At 37.3% G+C, this 17,215-nt stretch overlaps 1 protein-coding gene across 7 annotated transcripts in view; it reads left to right on the top strand.

Annotated features, from left to right (window-relative positions):
- Positions 1 to 17,215, top strand: part of ALS2 (alsin Rho guanine nucleotide exchange factor ALS2) — an 81,814-nt gene that overhangs the window by 52,086 nt on the left and 12,513 nt on the right. For 6 of the 7 annotated variants that reach the window (XR_013447325.1, XM_078071194.1, XM_078071195.1 and 3 more), the window contains 12 exons: positions 5,288 to 5,419; positions 5,818 to 5,946; positions 6,294 to 6,364; positions 6,773 to 6,839; positions 7,190 to 7,392; positions 7,511 to 7,576; positions 8,649 to 8,747; positions 9,539 to 9,703; positions 10,798 to 10,909; positions 11,122 to 11,199; positions 15,135 to 15,268; positions 16,157 to 16,324. Coding sequence is in view for 6 of the 7 variants with exons in the window: in XM_078071194.1 (XP_077927320.1) it covers positions 5,288 to 5,419; positions 5,818 to 5,946; positions 6,294 to 6,364; positions 6,773 to 6,839; positions 7,190 to 7,392; positions 7,511 to 7,576; positions 8,649 to 8,747; positions 9,539 to 9,703; positions 10,798 to 10,909; positions 11,122 to 11,199; positions 15,135 to 15,268; positions 16,157 to 16,324 (1,424 nt within the window). In the remaining variant the exon portion in view is untranslated. The remainder of the gene's footprint in view (positions 1 to 5,287; positions 5,420 to 5,817; positions 5,947 to 6,293; positions 6,365 to 6,772; positions 6,840 to 7,189; positions 7,393 to 7,510; positions 7,577 to 8,648; positions 8,748 to 9,538; positions 9,704 to 10,797; positions 10,910 to 11,121; positions 11,200 to 15,134; positions 15,269 to 16,156; positions 16,325 to 17,215) is intronic. The other variant, XM_078071197.1, reaches the window with a different exon arrangement.

The following is a 17,215-nucleotide window of genomic DNA, read 5'->3' as shown; positions in this document are numbered from 1 at the left end:
TTGTTGGATAGACCCTTTAAGTATGATATAGTGTCCTTCCTCATCTCTTATTACAGTCTTTGGTTTAAAATCTAATTTGTCTGATATAAGGATTGCCACCCCAGCTTTCTTTTGGTGTCCATTAACATGGTAAATGGTTTTCCACCCCCTCACTTTCAATCTGGGGGAGTCTTTGGGTCTAAAATGAGTCTCTTGCAGACAGCATATCGACGGGTCTTGTTTTTTAATCCAATCTGATAGCCTGTGTCTTTTGATTGGGGCATTTAGCCCATTTACATTCAGGGTAACTATTGAAAGATAGGAATTCAGTGCCATTGTATTGCCTGTAAAGTGACTGTTACTGTATATTGTTTGTGTTCCTTTCTGGTCTATGTTGCTTTTAGGCTCTCTCTTTGCTTAGAGGACCCCTTTCAATATTTGTTGTAGGGCTGGTTTCGTGTTTGCAAATTCCTTTAGTTTTTGTTTGTCCTGGAAGCTTTTTATCTCTCCTTCAATTTTCAATGACAGCCTAGCTGGATATAGTATTCTTGGCTGCATATTTTTCTCATTTAGTGCTCTGAATATGTCCTGCCAGTCCTTTCTGGCCTGCCAGGTCTCTGTGGATAAGTCTGTTGCCAATCTAATGTTTCTACCATTGTAGGTTACATGTCTCTTCTCCCGAGCTGCTTTCAGGATTTTCTCTTTGTCTCTGAGACTTGTAAGTTTTACTATTAGATGTCGGGGTGTTGACCTATTTTTATTGATTTTGAGAGGGGTTCTCTGTGCTTCCTGGATTTTGATGCCTGTTTCGTTCCCCAAATTAGGGAAGTTCTCTGCTATAATTTGCTCCATTATACCTTCTGCCCCTCTCTCTCTTTCTTCTTCTTCTGGGATCCCAATTATTCTAATGTTGTTTCGTCTTATGGTATCGTTTATCTCTCGAATTCTGCCCTCGTGATCCAGTAGTTGTTTATCTCTCTTTTTCTCAGCTTCTTTATTTTCCATCATTTGGTCTTCTATCTCACTGATTCTTTCTTCTGCCTCATTTATCCTAGCAGTTAGCGCCCCCATATTTGATTGCACCTCATTGATAGCCTTTTTGATTTCTACTTGGTTAGATTTTAGTTCTTTTACTTCTCCAGAAAGGGTTTCTCTAATAACTTCCATGTTTTTTTCAAGCCCAGCTAGTATCTTTAAAGTGATGATTCTGAACTCTAGATCTGACATCGTACTAATGTCCGTATTGAGTAGGTCCCTGGCAGTCGGTACTACCTCTTGTTCTTTTTGTTGAGGTGATTTTTTCCGTCTTGTCATTTTGTGCAGAGGAGAATAGATTAATGAGAGAACAAAATGCTAGCAGGGTAACAACGTCCCCAGAAAATATACTCTAAACAAATCAGAAAAGACCTGAAGCAGTGGGAAAAGAAAGGGAAAGAGAGAAAAAAGAAAAGGAAAGAAAAAAACAAAAAGAAAAAGATAAAGATAAAAACAAACAAAAGCAGAACAAAACAAAACAAAACAAAAACAGAATGTGATCAAATATGATCAGGCTGGATTATAGATCAGTGCCACACACTAGATTTTGGGTGTATTTTGGTCTGTTAAAAGAAAGTCCCTCCCAAAATTTTAAAGAAAGAAAAACTTATATATGTACAAAAATAAGGGTTGATATGATGAAGGGATGGAATATGACTGTAAAGTTGGAAATTATAAAAAATTTTAAAAAAGGATTTGATAAGTTGTTTGAAAAAAGAAAAGAGGATAAAAAAAAAAAAGAAAGAAAAAAGGGAGGGAATGTGATCAGGCAGGGGAGTAGAAAAAAACCATACACTAGAGATTTAGAGTATATTTTGATCTGTTAGAAGAAACTATCTCAAGATTTTAAAGAGAGAACAACTTATATATATATGCCAAAAATATGGGTAACTACTGTGAAGGGATAGAATATGACTTTAAAAATGAAAAATAAAAATGTTTTTTTTTTAAAAAAGGGATTGATAAGATGTTGGTTGAAAAAGGGAAAAAGAAAAATTCAAAAAAAAAGAAAAAAGGAAAAAAGAAAAAAAGTTAAAAAAAATAATTAACTTTGAAAGACTAAAGAATCATGGTAAAAAAGCCATGAATTCTATGTGCAGTATTCCCCTAGTGCTGGAGTTCTGCCGTTCTCATTGATCGGTAAACCTGGTCTTGGCTGGCTGTTCTCGCTGATCTTCTGGGGGAGGGGCCTGTTGCCGTGGTTCCCAAATGTCTTTGCCGGAGGCAAAATTGCCCCGCCCTTGCCGGTCCCGGGCTAAGTAATCTGCTCGGGTTTGCTCTCCGGAGCTTTTGTTCCCTGCAAGCTTTCCGTACAGCTTTGGAGGCGGAGAGTGAAAATGGCGGCCTCCCAGTCTCCGCCCGGAGGAGCCGAGAACTCGGGGTCCCGCTCCTCAGTGAGCCCCCAGAGAAAAGCAGTCAGTCACTCCCGTCTCCCCGGTCTCCGGCCGCACTCCACACTCACCCGGCCTGTGACCGCGCCTTTCTATCTGGCACCCGACCCCGGGTGGAGTCTCCAAACCCAGCAGATCCCCGCGGTGCGCTCCCGCACCTCTCCTCCCGGGGGAAGAAGGTGAGTCTCCCCGGATCTGCCGCTTGTTGGGTCCCTGCTGGAGGAGCAGTGGCCCGACTGCCGCGGATCACGGTTTATAGCAACCCCGAGCTGAGAGCCCGCGCCTGGGCTCTGTCTCTGCAGCCGGCTTCCCCGCTCCGATACCTGGGAGCTCTGCCGCACTCAGGCACCCCCGGTCTTTCTGTGACCCCGAGGGTCCTGAGACCACACTGTCCCGCGAGGGTTCCACCCCCCACTTCGCCACCAGAGTGACGTCCCTCAGCGGAGCAGACTTCTAAAAGTTCCGATTTTGTGCTCCGTGGCTCTATCACTTGCCAGAAGCGGCCGATGGAGGCCCCTCCCCCGCCGTCTATCCTCCCGAATATCGCCTCGGATTCACTTCTCCGCACGTCCTACCTTCCAGAAAGTGGTCGCTTTTCTGTTCAGAGAGTTGTTGCTATTCTTTTCTTCGATCTCCTGTTGAGTTTGTAGGTGTTCAGAATGGTTTGATCCCTATCCAGCTGAATTCCTGAGAGGAGACGAAATCCAGGTCTCCTACTCCTCCGCCATCTTGCTCCGCCCCCCGGTCAAACTAGAATTTATACCCAAGAGTTCCAGAGTCTGTTCTTTTAACCACTTTACTATATTGTCTCTTCTGATAGATAGCCTATTAACAAAACCATTGCATTATTCTGCTATGTTTTATGTTTTTCTATCTTTTTTGCTTTGTTTTAAGCTCCCGGAAGACAAAGATTGTACCTTACTTATTTTTTTATCCCTGACACTCAGAATATTCTGTATGTAGTACATGCCATTAAATGTTTTTTAAATGAATGGAAAATGAATATGAATCACTGTAAGAATTGTGGACTGTGAAGTAATTAGTCATGAATGTGAGGGATCATCCTTTTGTTTTACCTTCTGCTCACTTTCCATCCAGTGTGGCAATTATACCCTGTCCTGTGGTTGGTTCTCCAAGCTTGGCCCACAATCCCCTGGGGGTTCCAAAGACCCTTTCGGAGGGGTCACAAGATCAGACTGTTTTCAGGACAATACTGAGACATTTGCTTTTCCACCAGTGGTGCAAAAGTAAAGCTGGACAGAACTGCTATCTCCTTAGCATGAATCAAGGCAGTGGCACTAAACTAGTCATTGTGTTCTTTGCTGCCATGCGCTTGCAGTTAAAAAACAAAAGAAGTAAAAATATGCCGGTTTCACTTAGAAATACTCTTGATGACACAGCAAAAATCATTAATTTTATTTAACCTCAACAAGTGAGTTTACATCTTTTTTTTTTTTAAGATATAATTGACTTGTTACATTCTATTGTTTTCAGGTATCTGACATAATGATTCGATAGATGTATGTATTGTGAAATGATCATCCATGATAAATCTCGTTAATATCCATCACCACACACAGAAGTATAGATCTTCTTAATATTCTGTGTGACGAGATGGGAGTACACAGAGCAGCTCTGCTGCATACCGAAGGATGGAGGTTTTCCCAGAAAACGCACCAGATTACTATCTTTTGAGTTGAGAGCTGCTTTTTTTTTTTTTTAACTTGAAAAAACAATTGACAGATAACTATGTTTATTCAGATTTGGGTATTAGGCAGATATTTTCTCAAAAATGAGTAAATGAACCTGTCACTTCGAGGAGAACAACTGACAATATTTGTGGCCAGTGATAAAATCTGAACTCTGAAGCAAAAAGTACAATGTGGGAAACATGTATGTATCACTGTTGAGTTTGGCAGTTTCCCAGTACTTGGCAACTTTTTCTGATGAGATTGGTGATAATATAGAACTTTTGATATTGTATAATAAAATGTATCAACATTTGGAAGGTCTGCATTATTCAGTGAACCAGTATTTTTCCAGATGTCTAATCCACATGCTATAAAATCATGCATAGGTAAAATATCTATTCAAAGTGTAAGAGATCAGTGGATTTAATGTAATAGAGTACAAAAAGTTTGATTAACGTAGTTTCAGATTCTACATTTCAGCTATCCTTTAAGAACCTACTACTTAACGACTTTTGGTTAGTTTCAAAGAATATCCACTATTATTTGATATGGCTATTAAAATAATCCTCCCTTTCCAACTATATATCCTCATAAAGCAAGATATTCTGCATCTATTTCAACCAACAGATTAAATGCAATAACAGAAATGAAAATCTAGCTGTCATCTTGTCAGCCAGATAAGAAAGAGGTTTGAAAAAATGTAGAACAATGCTACTTTTCTCACTAAGCATTTTGTTGTTGTTTTGGAAAATATAGTCATTTTTCATTTAAACTGTTACTATATTTAAAGTGAGTTAATAAAGATTAAAGGTTATTTTTATTTCTCTATTTTCTAATATGGTAAATATCAATAGGTATAATCCACATAAGCAAAATAGAGGGATATCCTGAGACCAAAACATATGAGAACTCTTGCCCTATCATGAGTTCTCTGCTGCTTTCCTCACTGATAACTGCCAGTGTTTATTTCTTTCCCCTGGAGTTACTCCTCTGTTTCATATGTACGTGTGTATAGTAGAATTTTTTGGAACCAATCTTTTTTCTGCTCAGCCCCCTTTAGTATATACCATGTCTGTTCTTCATATGGATTTCTTTCCTAAATTTAATACTGTATATCTACACCACACTGAGGCTATAGATTCTGGACAATTGTTTTATATTCATCTTTTCCCCTTTATTATTGGCTTTCAGACATCTCCAGAGTACCAGAAACTACAGGATTCCAGTTCTTGTTATGAGTCTCTTGCTCTCCATCTCGGCAGGAAAAGGAAAGAAGCTGAATACACACTGGGCTTCTGGAAGACCTTTCCCGGGAAAATGACGGTAAACCATGCCAGTTGTCATTACCCCAGCAAACAGCAGGCATATCCATAACAACTGTCATAATTTTCTCCATTCCTCATTTGTTTATAATAATGTTTTAATGAGCCCTTTTCTAAGGGTGGTCAAAGGACAGCAGTCGTGGCTCTAAACCTCCACACCTACCCTCATTTCTAGGAATCCTCTCTGAACACATACCACCTTTTGTTTGTTCCTGTCTTTTTCTTAATTTCCTTTGAGTGCTTTTATTAAATGTTCAGATCCTGTCTAACTTCAGGTTTAACACCAAGCTAAGCCATGAGCAACAAATTCTCCTAAATGTGATTTGTGTCTTTTTCATTTTCTCTTTGCATATTAACATAATTCTGATGGTTCAGTTATGTATCTGTTTTCAATTCCAGGATTCCTTGAGGAAGCCAGAGCGTCGGCTGCTCTGTGAGAGCAGTAACCGAGCCCTATCTCTGCAGCATGCTGGGAGGTTTTCTGTGAATTGGTTCATTCTCTTTAACGATGCCCTAGTCCATGCCCAGGTATGCCAGATTTCTAACTTTTACTTAATTAAATCATCAGTTTGTATTAAAAATATTGTGATTTTGCTGAAACTATTGAATAAAAGAGAATGTTTAGCTTGCATTTGTGGTATGGACCAAATTTCAGGGAGCTCTTTTAGTTTCCAGCTTGAAAATGAATATCAACCATGTGAAGGGGTCCTTGTAGCAGAGATGGCAAGACCCACTGGGATTAGCTATGTTATGGGGACTAAGTGGCTGAGATGGTGGCACCCAGGTGGATTTAACCATTTGAAAGGGGTTATATAGCAGAGGCCCCAGGGCCCACCCGAGCTTTCTCAGATGTGTCTCCATGTTCTTTCTTTCAGTTCTCCACACATCATGTTTTCCCTTTGGCCACGCTATGGGCAGAGCCACTTTCTGAAGAAGCTGGTGGTGTGTAAGTATGTCCCCCTTCCCGGACCCTCACCCTAACTCTCTCCCTCTGCTACTAGGTTGTTTCCTTAGACATGAAAAAAAGCTCAGGAGTCCTCCCCATTCTGCATAATGAGGCTTACCTTCCCAGCCTATAGATAGTAAAATGGCCTGTTGTAAAGATCATGGCTGATCATGATAAATGGTAGAGGGCTTCTCCATTGCTCACATCCCCGTTGTTCAACACAAAGGAAATTGACTCTGTGTCCTTTCTATCTCCTACTGTGAGAGCCAAACCCAGGGCGTGTCTGCATTTACATTTAATTGACTTCTACTCCTCTTGAAATAAACAAGTTGCTTTTCATATTTGAGGAGTGATATTATAATGACAGGTTGTCATACCTACTGGTATTTATCCTTGTGAATGTTTTAGGAATGGCTTAAAGATAACTACACCTGAGGAGCAGTTCATTCTCATTTCATCAACACCCCAGGAAAAGGTTAGTCCATTATGATATTTTCTTTTGATCTTTTGGCCTGGCTACTTCTGTCTCTTATGCTAGGAAAGAAAAGATAAAAATTGTTCTTCCTTGGCTAATGATCCATAATTATGTCTGGTAAGTCTTCGTTAAACCAAGGCTATAGGTTTTGTTTGTTTGTTTGTTTGTTTTTAATGTGACTTAATTTGAAACATACAGCAGTGAATTTCAAGAGCCAGTCAGCATTACTCAATAAGAAAAACATTAGGAGACAGAAAAACTATTCACAGCAAGGAAAGCTATCAGGATTTAAAGCAGTGCTTGATGAGTTGTTGCCTTAAGCTTATTGACATTTACTTTTTTGTTCCTAGACTAAGTGGCTACGGGCTATAAGCCAAGCTGTGGATCAGGCTTTGAGGGGTACATCTGACCTTCCACCTTATGGAAGTGGCAGCAGTATTCAGAGGCAGGAACCACCCATTTCACGCAGTGCCAAGTACACTTTCTATAAGGATCCTCGCCTGAAGGATGCAACCTATGATGGACGCTGGCTTTCAGGGAAGCCTCATGGCAGGTGAAAATGTTTAAGATTTATGCATGAGGTGAAGATGATAGTCTGGTTCAATACTGAAAAAGTATCAGTTATCTGAAACATTCATTGATCTGTATTATTTTTTGCTTATGCATTTCAGAGGGGTTTTGAAGTGGCCAGATGGAAAGATGTATTCTGGCATGTTCAGGAATGGCTTGGAAGATGGGTAAGAAGATTGTGTAAAACTAAGAGTAAATTCAGCTTCAGCCACTGATGACATTATTATGTACTGAGAGTTATTTTCAAAACAAATAGATACTTGTTTTGATTTTTAGAAATGCATGCAGCGTACTAGGGCTTACAGTGCAGGTGTGTGATCATAAGAGGGCTGGGAGTATGGGATGCAGCCTTGATTTACCTGGAGTGAGTCATTTACCTTGATAGCCTTGTGACCTCAAATGACACAGCCCTTCTGTATGTTAAAATGGGACTGTTTTCTGTCCATTTCTCAGTGGTGAAGGCTGAAAACCTGGGGTAATACTGATGGTGAACTGTTGAGATAGTAGTGCCCTTTTACACAAAGAACGTAGACAAATTTTCCTTTCAGTAGTTTTACTTTTCTTTTTTTTCCTTTCAGTAATTTTAAGTCATCTTTAATTTCAGTGATGTGCTAAAGGAGAAATTTTCTAGATGATATATTATCTAATGGTACTCAAGTGACAATATTTTTGTATAAGCTTGTCATGTTTTCTAACACTGAAAATATTTGCATGATAAACTTATGGCAGTGAAGTATTTTATATCATGTTAGAGAAGTAATTTATTTTACTATATGAAAAAGATTATTATACAGATGGGATAGGTGATTTTTGTGTGTGTGATATAAATTTTTATAATGTCTTTTAATCCCCTTTTAATGGAATTTTACAATGAAAGGAGTGTTTAGATAATCTCATTTGCCCCGCCATACGTGGGTGAGGGAGCTGGGTACCTGCACTTACGCAAGGTGATGTGGCTAATTAGTAGCAGAGAGGCTTAGGACATAGGTTTTCTGTTTTTCACTGGAGTTGGAGTGAAACACGTAATCTCTGTCTAGTGGGATTGAGGCCCATTCCTCTAAGACTTGCCTGATAGCCTAGGTAATAGATACATTTTAAACCAAAACCCCATTTACCCCTTTCGCCCGATAGGTAATTCTTTTTCCTGTTCTCCTTGTTAAAATGTTTATAAGTGCATCTGTAGAAAAGGTGAATATGTCCTAAATGCATCTTCTGATGTTTTTTATTCTCCTTGGGTAGATATGGAGAATACAGAATCCCAAACAAAGCATTGAACAAAGAAGACCATTATGTGGGCCATTGGAAAGAAGGAAAAATGTGTGGTCAAGGAGTCTATAGGTAATAACATTGGACGGGTTGTTGGGCTGGTGTTGCTTTTTCAAAGAATCATGTAGACTTAAATGTTTGTGTAGCCAAAATTTCCAAGGAGTAAGTATATTTTATTCTTTTTATGACTGAAACTGTTTAAAAAGTCTTCTTTTAAAGGTAACTTTGTATCACCAGATGAAAATATTAGGTTGTTATTTAGTTTTCAACAAAACTGTACAAACCTTTGAAACCATAACTTTCTCGAAGAATCTGTTAAATGTCTTTCTTATAAATTTATATCTTATGTTTATTAAACAACTCTAATATGGACAAAACCTATCATTCTTTCAGAGATTACTCATTATTTCATTTTCCCATAAGTGATTAATACACATTTTTCCCCATGTTAACACAGAATACCATCCATGATGTCTTTAATTTCTAAGCTTCATTCATTCAAATATGAAAAATTATGATGGGTGAAAAATAATCATATAAATATTATAGCTACCAGTAGGACATGAGTATAATTTTGAATTTCCTAAACTTTGTAAAAATGAGCATCAGAGGGCACCTGGGTGCCTCAGTTGGTTGGGCGGCTGCCTTCGGCCCAGGTCATGATCCCGGGGTCCTGGGATCGAGCGCCACATCAGGCACTCTGCTCCGTGGGAGGCCTGCTTCTCCCTCTCCCACTCCCCCTGCTTGTGTTCCTTCTCTGGCTGTGTCTCTCTGTCAAATAAATAAATGAAATCTTTAAAAAAAAAAAATGAGCATCAGAATTCAATGTGTTTGTGATCTTCATCCATTCTTTGTAACTACAGTTATGCCTCTGGTGAAGTGTTTGAAGGCTGTTTTCAAGATAACATGCGTCATGGTCATGGTCTCCTGAGAAGTGGAAAATTGACTTCCTCTTCTCCCAGCATGTTCATTGGCCAATGGGTGATGGATAAGAAAGCAGGATATGGTGTCTTTGATGATATCACTAGGTACAGTATTCTGCTTCTAATCTCAAAGTTGAGTGTGAGAGGATAAGGTTCCTATACTTCTCCAGTAAAAGTGATGCTTTTATGAAGGCTGAGCATCTTAATTGGACAGTAGTGAGACATTTTTTAATAAGACACAGTTGTCAGGCATCATTTTATCCATTTGCTTATGAACCAAATAATAGGTTACTTCTTTACAAGATCAGGACCTTTCAAAATTAACCTTGGTACCATTTTCCTTAAAGCTCCACATGTACAAAGCTTTTAGTGTTAACTAGTATAAAAAGTAAAACCTTTAAAACAATGTGTAGATAGTAGGAGTAAAAGGTCAAAGGGAACCAATGGAAATTCCCTTTTGGGCTCATAGGATGGCATCTAAACACCTTTCTGCTTAGGTCTTTCTTTAGGTCAGGGACTTGTTACCATGCCAGCAACCGGGGAATCAAGCTTAAATTGAATTAACTAAACCTTGGGGAGGAATGTATTTTTTTTGCCTCCATATTTGATTTAGCCTGATTCGCTTTTGGACTTAATATATACTTTTTTCCCCTTCATGTTATTTTTATAATGTGGGATTTTAAAATTTAGATGTTATTACTAAACTCCATGATTATTTAACAAGGAGTTTATACTACTTTTTTTTTTTAGTGGAGATTATAAGATTTCTCTGAGTTTGAGTTTGTGAAGAATGAGACTTTTTATATGATAAACCTCATTTCTTTTTTTAAAGTTAGTAAGTTTTGGAGTAGGAAAAAAGTGCATAAATTTGAGTCTACATATTACATTTTGAATGAAATTATTTAGAGTTGAATTCTTGGCATTCCTTTTTTCAATTATCAAGGACATACATGGAATATATGCAGACCTATGTCAGGTAGACTATATTATTTAAATTTCTGAGAAAACGTTACTCTGAGTAAGATGTCTTTTGTTACCACATTGTCCCATGTTTGAGGAGACACAGAGTTAACCACTTTAACCAGAAAAATGGAACAAATACTAACATAGGGGTGATGCTTGGAATCTTCCATGTTATAATTGTTTTTTTCCATCTCATCATCAGTTTTTCATTTCATTTCTTCTCTATTTCCATATAGGGGGGAAAAGTATATGGGAATGTGGCAAGATGACGTATGTCAAGGGAATGGTGTGGTAGTTACCCAGTTTGGATTATACTATGAAGGCAACTTTCACGTTAATAAAATGATGGTGAGTAGAATATTTTGCATATAGTTACTATTGACTTTTTTAAACTCCCATGTCCTTAACTTTTAAATCATCATTTTATTAATGTTCTACCTTCTTAGTACTATTTTTCTTGTCTTTTAAGATTATGTAAGGCTTTGGGGGGTATGGCTCTATGAACTCGAAGTTACTTTGCATTTTATCTGTTGTGATTTTTGTTTTGTTTCTTCACATAGGGAAATGGGGTTTTACTTTCCGAAGATGATACTATATATGAGGGAGAATTTTCAGATGACTGGACTCTTAGTGGAAAGGTGGGAAACTTTCTTCTTCCTCTAATACAATCTTCTACTAATTTTTTCTTGACCTTTAAAAAAAGCTACCTTACCATAAAATTCACCTGTTTTAAGAGTACATTTCAATGACTTTTAGTAAATATAGAGTTGTACGTCCATCACCACAATCCAATTTTAGATCCTTTCACATCATCCAAAAAGATTCCTGTCACCATCTACTGCTCATCTGCAGTCACTCCCCGTTTCTATCACCAGTCCCAGACAACCTCTAGTGGACTTTATAACTCTGTAGATTTGCCTTCTCAGGTCCGTCCTTATAAATGGAATCAGATAATATGTGGACTCTTCTCTGTGGCTTCCTACACTTAGAATAATGTTCTTGAGATTTTCCCATATTGTGGCCTGTATCATTCCTTTTTTTTTTTTTTTGCTGAATAAAATTCTAAAACCACATTTTGTTTATCCCTTCACCAGTTGATGGACATGGGATTATTTCTCACTTCAGACTATTATGAATAATACTACAATAAACATTTGAATACAACTTCTTGTGTGAACATATGTTTTCATTTCTCTTGGGGAAGAATTTAGGAATGCAATTGCTGGGTTGTATGGTAAATTGATATTTAACATATCAAGAAACTGCCAACTGTTTGCCAGAGTGGCTGCATCATTTTACATTCTCATCATCAATGTATGAGGAATCTAATTTCTCTACATCTTTGCCAGTATTTTTTATTTTCTGTTTTTTTCTTCTTGCAATTTTAGTAGGTGTGAAATGATATTTCATGGTTTTAATTTACATTTTCCTAGTGACTAATGATGTAGAGCATATTTTCATGTTCTTATTAGTGATTCCTATATCTTCTTTGGTGAAACACCTCTTCAAATATTTTGACATTTTAAGAATTTGCTTGTTTTTATAGTCTTATTGAATTGTAAGCGTTCTTTATATATTCTGGATGTAAGTCCTGTATCAGATATAGGATTCACAAATACTTTTTTGCAGTCTATGGCTTCTCTTTTTATTTTCTTATTAGTGCCTTTTGAAGCACAAAACTTTTTAATGAAGTCCAGTATATCAGAAACATTCTTATGAATCAGGCTTTGGATGTCATATCTAAAAAAATTTTTGCATAACTCAGGGTTATTAAGAGTTTCTTCTCGGGGTGCCTGAGTGGCTTAGTTGGGTAGGTGTCCAGCTCTTCGTTTTGGCTCAGGTCACAATCCTCAGGGTCATGGGATCAAGCCCTGTGTTGGGCTCCACATGCTCAGCACGGAGTCTACTCGAGATTCTCTCTCCCTCTCCCTCCCTTCTGCCCCTCCCCCTGCTTGCATGCAAAAAAGAAAAGGTTTTCTTCTAAAAGTTTTATAGTTTTAGCTCTTATATTTAGGTCTATAACTCATTTTGAGGTACTTTTGTGTATGGTGTGGGTTAAATATCTAAATCGATCTTTTTTGCATGTGGGTATCTAGTTGCCTCAGCAACTTTTCCCATTGAATTTTCTTGACAACTTCTCTGAAATTAATTCACTATAAAATGTGTGGGGGTTTTTTTTGGACTATTCAATTTTATTCCAGTGATCTACTTGTCTCTCATTGTGCCAGTACCACACTGTCTTGATTACTATAGATTTCTAGTAAGTTAGGAAATCAGGAAGTATAAGTCTTCCAGCTTTGTTATTTTTAAAATGTTTTGGCTATTCTGGATCTTTAGCCTTTCCATATAGATTTTAGGACTGGTTTGTTAATATTTGCAATAAAGCCTACGGGGATTTTGATAGGGATTGTGTTGAATCTGTAGATCAATATGGCAGAATTGCCATTTTTAATAATACTGAATCTTCCAGTCCATGAACATGGAACATCTCTCCATTTATTTAGATGTTCTTTAATTTCTGTCCCCAACATTTTGTAGTTTTCAGTGTGTATCTCTTGCATTGGTTTGGTTAAATTTGTTCCTAAGTATTCTTTTTTAATGCTGTTGTAAAGAGAATTTTTTAAATTTTATTTTTGGATTGTTCATTGCTATTATATAAAAATACAATTGATTTATGTGTTTTGTTCTTGTATCCTGAAACCTTGCTGAACTCGTTTATTCTACTAGGGGTTTGGTGTGAAGTGTGTGTGTATTTCTTAGGAATTCTTTTATACAGGATCATGTTGCCTTCAAATAAAGACAGTTTTACTTTTTCCTTGGCAATATGGAGGGCCTTTTTTTTTTTTTTTTGTCTGATTACACTGGCTGTATTCTCCAGTAAAATGTTGAATTAGAAGTGGTAAGAGTGGATGTCCTTGCCTTGTTCCTTATTTTAGAGGAAAAGCATTAAATCTTTCACCATCAAGTATAATCTTAGCTAAAGGTATTTCATAGATTAATCAGATTGAGATAGTTCTCTTCCTGGTTTGTTGAGTTTTTGTCATGAATACATCTTGGATTTTGTCAAAGAGCTTTTTCTGTGTCTATTGAGATGATCATGTGGTGTTTGTCCTTTGTTAATATGGTGTATTATAGTCATTTCTTTTCTGGGATAAATCATAGTTGGTGTATAATACTTTTATATTTTGCTGGGTTTAATGCTAATATTTTGTTGAAGATTTTTATATCAATATTTATGAGAGATAATGGTCTATAGTTTTTTCTCATGATGTCTTTGTCTGTCTTTGGTAAAACTGGCCCCATAGAATGAATTCGGAAATGTTCCCTCCTCTTCTGTTTTCTGAAAGAGTTTGTGAAGTCTTGGTATTATTTCTCCTTCAAATGTTTTGGAGACTTCACCAGTGAAATCATCTGGGCCTGAGCATTATTTTGTGAGAATATTTTTAGTTTTTAACTCAATTTCCTTCTATTCAGATTTTCCATTTCTTCTCGAGTCAGTTTGGTAATTTGGTTCTTTCTAGGAATTTTTCTGTTGTATCAAAGTTAACAGTTTTGTTGGCACAAAGTTGTTCTCTTAGTATTCCCTTGACCTTTTAAATTTCTGTAAGATTGCTGTAATACTCCATTTCATTCTTGATTTTGTAATTTTGTCTTTTTTTTTTTATTAATCTAGTTGAATGGCAATTTTGTGTATCTTTTCAAAGAAGCAAATTTTGGTTTCATTGATTTTTCTTTTTTAAAATCTCATTGCTCTAATGTTTATTTCTTCCTTCTTGTTTTGGATTTATTTATTTTTGTTGTTGTTTTAAAGATTTTATTTATTTATTTGAGAGAGAGAGTGAGAGGGAGAGAGTGCACAAGCGGGGGCTGAGGGGAGAGGCAGAGGGTGAGGGAGAAGCATACTCCCTGCTGAGCAAGGAGCCCAGTGCAGGATTCGATCCCAGGACCCTGGGATCATGACCTGAGCTGAAGGCAGATGCTTAACCAACTGAGCCACCGAGGCACCCAAGGTGGAATTTTAGATTACTGATTTGAGATGATAACCTTTGTTAATATGCTGTATTATAGTCATTGCTTTTCTGGGATAAATCATAGTTGGTGTATAATACTTTTATTTTTGGATTGTTCATTGCTATTGTATAAAAATACAATTGATTTATGTGTTTTGTCCTTGTATCCTGAAACCTTGCTGAACTCGTTATTCCACTCCAAGGTGGAATTTTAGATTACTGATTTGAGGGCTTTCTTATTTTCTAAATAGACATTTATAGCTATAAATTTGTCTCTGGGCACCAGATTGGATAAATTTGGAAGGTTTTATGTTCATTTCATTCAGCTCAAAATATTTTATCTGTTTTTTCAGTAGTTTTTTTTCTTTTACCCGTGGATTATTTTCATACAATCTTTTTTCACATGCATGTACACATACTCTCTCTTTCTGTTTTTTTTTTTAGAGAATTGGGGACTGATAAAGAGTTAAAAAGGGAAAACATTAACCATTTGGTGCTTTTTTTCTTTTGATTTTTAAATTGGAAATACTTCAATATTTGACATTTTCTTTAACTTTACCTAGGGAACACTGACTTTGCCAAATGGAGATTACATAGAAGGCTATTTTAGTGGAGAATGGGGATCTGGGATAAAAATCACTGGAACCTACTTCAAGCCTAGTCTGTATGAGAGTGATAAAGACAGACCCAAAGTTTTGTGAGTAACTAGTGTTAATTGTGGATTCATTATTAAGTGTTTTGAGTTGCCTTGCTTTTATCAAAGATGGTTAATATTTTAATTACAGAACAAAATTTTTTTTAATGCAGAACAAATTTTTGAAGTCATTTTTTAACAAAGTGTAACTTCCTTGTATTGCCAGTTGCTGCTATTATACATAAACTGTAGTCTTGGTTTAGATGATAGCCTCATAGCTTTAAAATAAAAGTTCTGTGTGTAGGATTGATTTTACTGTTAATGGTGCAGATACCCAAATTGATTGAAAGAGAGCATTCTTAAATGGAATCCCTACACAACTTGATTTTGAAAAGTAAAAGCCAAGCCTATATATAGCATATATATACTCTACATATGTGGAAAAGAAAACAAAATCTGTATCTCTAAGTGTATTATGTTCTTCCTCCGTGTTTTTGGCACATATCTATTTTCCTTTATTGATTCCAGCATTAGCTTTGTTTTTGTATTTTGGTAGCTTCTCTGATTCTTCTGATGGATGCTTGATATATTTTTAGAACCCAGTATTATATAATGCATTTTACAATTCTCATTATGAGATGTGCAAAGCACAGGAGGTCCTTGTTTTAACAGAAATCAATTTTACAAAATCAATTATGTGGAAATGTAGAAAGCAAAGGAGTCATTTCTGATGTGCTTCATACTTAACCAGTTATACACTTTAGTATCTGATAAACATTAAGTAGCTAAAAATCATTTCTTTAAAATTTTCATTCAGTGTTTATAAAATAGAACCACTGCCAGTCTAGGCAGTTTTGTTAACGGAAGCATTCCCAGTTGTATATTAGAAAGTTTCTTCAGGAATTTTGCACAAAAGAAGTGATTAATAAAAGTTTGATGTGACTTTATTAGCAGGAAGCTGGGAAACCTGGCAGTGTCAGCTGATGAAAAGTGGAAAGCAGTATTTGATGAGTGTTGGCGTCAGCTGGGCTGTGAGAACCCAGGCCAAGGGGAAGTCTGGAAAGCATGGGACAATATTGCTGTGGCCCTGACCACCAATCGGCGCCAGCACAGAGACAGGTGAGTGAGTGCCTGCCCAGCATAGGGCAGAGTGTTATAGGAAGTTGAAACTTAAGAAGTAGTCAAGGCTTGACATATTTAACTTAAAAATATAATTTAAAAGTCAATGATGTACTTCTGTTTCTGGGTAATATGGATAAAATACACCTCCCTTTATCTTCTACTGAACTCAACTATAAAACCCAGGCAGAATACATGGTCAGCTGTTCTGCAAAGAAAATATCAGCCAGAGTATTGAGGAAGAACACCTGAATTCAAAGTACCATCGAACCAGTTAGGAGTTGTTTTTGTTTTTGTTTTAGTTATGAGTTTTTTAACTTCAACATCCCTCAGCCTGAACTCAGTGTAAGGAAACCTTGACGTAAGCACTATGGTATATAGGCAGAGCTTCAGAAATAACCCTCTGCTTCTGGCTCAAGATGCAAATGAGAGACTCTTAAAGCTCAGATAGAGTGGAGGAGATACACTGTGTTCCTTTTCCTTCACTTTCTTGGGCTCCAGCCTCCAGGTGCTTCTGTGGCAGGGGTGACAATGGCATTTGCTAGAGCAGCCGGGAACAGGAAAAACTCTTGGGGAGTAGAAAGTTCTTCCTCTGCTGGTAGATCCTCAGGTCCAGTAGTCATGGCCAAATCCCATTGCTTTTTTTGGCCTCTATCTCCATCCTTTGAACTCTTGGCCCTAGATGTGGCATGTTCACAGAAGTGGGCAGTTTCTGGCCTGAGGATCTAATAGGGGACCCAGAAAATGCAGGGGAGGTAACAGAGAGAGAAAAGCTCCAGAAGGCAACCCTGGAAGGTTGTTTATGAATTCCTGGGCTCACCCTAGACCTGCACTTGTGCGGATTTGGTCCTAATTTTAGCATACCAAACACTTTGAGAACTGAGCTGATAG

The sequence above is a fragment of the Halichoerus grypus genome, chromosome 4 (genome assembly GCF_964656455.1).
Source record: "Halichoerus grypus chromosome 4, mHalGry1.hap1.1, whole genome shotgun sequence".
Lineage (NCBI taxonomy): Eukaryota > Metazoa > Chordata > Mammalia > Carnivora > Phocidae > Halichoerus > Halichoerus grypus.
The sequence above is the reverse complement of the archived record's forward strand: the minus strand, read 5'-3'. Positions and strand labels throughout refer to the sequence as shown.